General features: G+C 53.7%; 1 protein-coding gene across 1 annotated transcript in view; it reads left to right on the top strand.

The window, feature by feature from the left end:
• Positions 1-338: 338 nt before the first annotated feature.
• Positions 339-1,577, top strand: part of LOC123124160 (mitochondrial metalloendopeptidase OMA1-like) — a 2,457-nt gene continuing 1,218 nt past the window's right edge. The window contains exon 1 of the mRNA XM_044544829.1: positions 339-1,078. Within this exon, the coding sequence (XP_044400764.1) occupies positions 443-1,078 (636 nt within the window). The 5' untranslated portion in view covers positions 339-442. The remainder of the gene's footprint in view (positions 1,079-1,577) is intronic.

Below are 1,577 nucleotides of genomic sequence, written 5' to 3'. Positions count from 1 at the left end.
CGGTAATAGATAGGGAGGAAAAAAAAATTCAGTGTCTAATAAGGAAATGAAATTTAAAGACGGGTGTTAAGGAATTCTTTCGTTACTAAATTATTAGTTTCGGAAAACGTATAGTAGTGCTGAATTTCTTTGGGAAGACGTAGAGCAAAGAGACAGATTTCGGATTGAGCTAGCTATCGCAGCCCCGATGGATCACTCTCCTATACGGCTGGGCGGCCGGCCAGTATCATTACTCCGACCCGTCGCTGGACTCCGAGTCGCGACAGGGCCCCGTTAGCCTGGTATAGTATCTATAGCTAGGATATCGTGAGCGATCCTCTCAATCATATACGGTACGAGCAGTAAACTAGTTCCAAACACGACAGGTGAAGAGCCCTACTCGATCGATAGTCCAAATTAAACCGCGCGCGCCTGCAAATTCCCACAGCAGGATCGATCGACCATGAACCGTTTGTGGTGCTCGCTCTCCCAGATGCTCCGTCGCTCGGCCGCCCCGCAGCGCCTGCTTCACTGGTGTTCTTCTTCCGCCCCCCGCGTCACGCCGTCGACTGTGCTTCCTCGGCGGTTCCGTTGGTACCACGACCCTCGGAAGGCCACGGCGGCGACGGCCATCGGCTTGGGCGCCGCGGCGCTGGCCGCCTGCGAGGTCGTGCCCTGCACCAACCGCTGCCACCTCGTCGTCTATTCCCGCCAGGGGGAGCGGGACCTTGGCGAGTCCCTGTTCGCCGCCGAGTTGAAGTCCATCCACAGGCATAGGATGGTCGACCCACACCATCCGGATAGCATCCGCGTCCGCCTCATCGCCGAGAGAATCATCCACGCCGCCAAACGCGGCCTCGGCATCTACGACAGCCGTGACGCCCCCTTGCTCCGCGTCACCCGCAAAGGGAAGAAGCCGTGGGCGCCGCAGCCGCACACGAGGCACCTCCATGGGCTCAACGGCAGCTGGGAGCTGGTCCTTGCCAGGCATACTTCCGCCAATGCCATGTCCGCGCCCGGTGGCAAGCTTTTAGTGTTCACGGGACTGCTTGACTACTTTAAGACCGATGGCGAGATCGCCTTCGCTCTTGCGCATGAGGTACGCTATCTACCCACGCACGCACCAGCCTAGGTTTATTTTCTACCCCCTCCGTAGACAAGTGTAACACGTTCTGACTGCCAAAACGTGCTATTGTTTACCGAGGGAGTAATAGATGACATCTCGCCTGCGTGTTGCATCGGGTATTATATCTTTGATCAACATTGTTCAGTATCCGGGCCAATATAGCTTTTAGTGTTCACGGGACTGCTCGACTGCTTTAAGACTGATGGCGAGATCGCCTTCATTCTTGCACCTGAGGTATGTATCCGGGCCAAGATAGCTGCCATTCTTCTGCAACACTTTGACGCAAACAAGTTGTGTTGCTGAAGTCTGTCGCTGGTTATCTGTCTTTGGCCTCAGTTGCCGGGTCTGTCTTAGAACCTTTGCTGGTAATCCTGGGGTTGTTCTTATATTTTTTGTTTATTAGTAGTGAACTAAGTTTATTTCGCAAAGAAAAAGTAATGAACTAAGTTTGCTGTAAAACTAAGACCATGTG

This window comes from Triticum aestivum, chromosome 5D (genome assembly GCF_018294505.1).
Source record: "Triticum aestivum cultivar Chinese Spring chromosome 5D, IWGSC CS RefSeq v2.1, whole genome shotgun sequence".
In the NCBI taxonomy this organism is placed as follows: domain Eukaryota; kingdom Viridiplantae; phylum Streptophyta; class Magnoliopsida; order Poales; family Poaceae; genus Triticum; species Triticum aestivum.
This window is presented reverse-complemented; position numbering and strand designations above follow the sequence as displayed.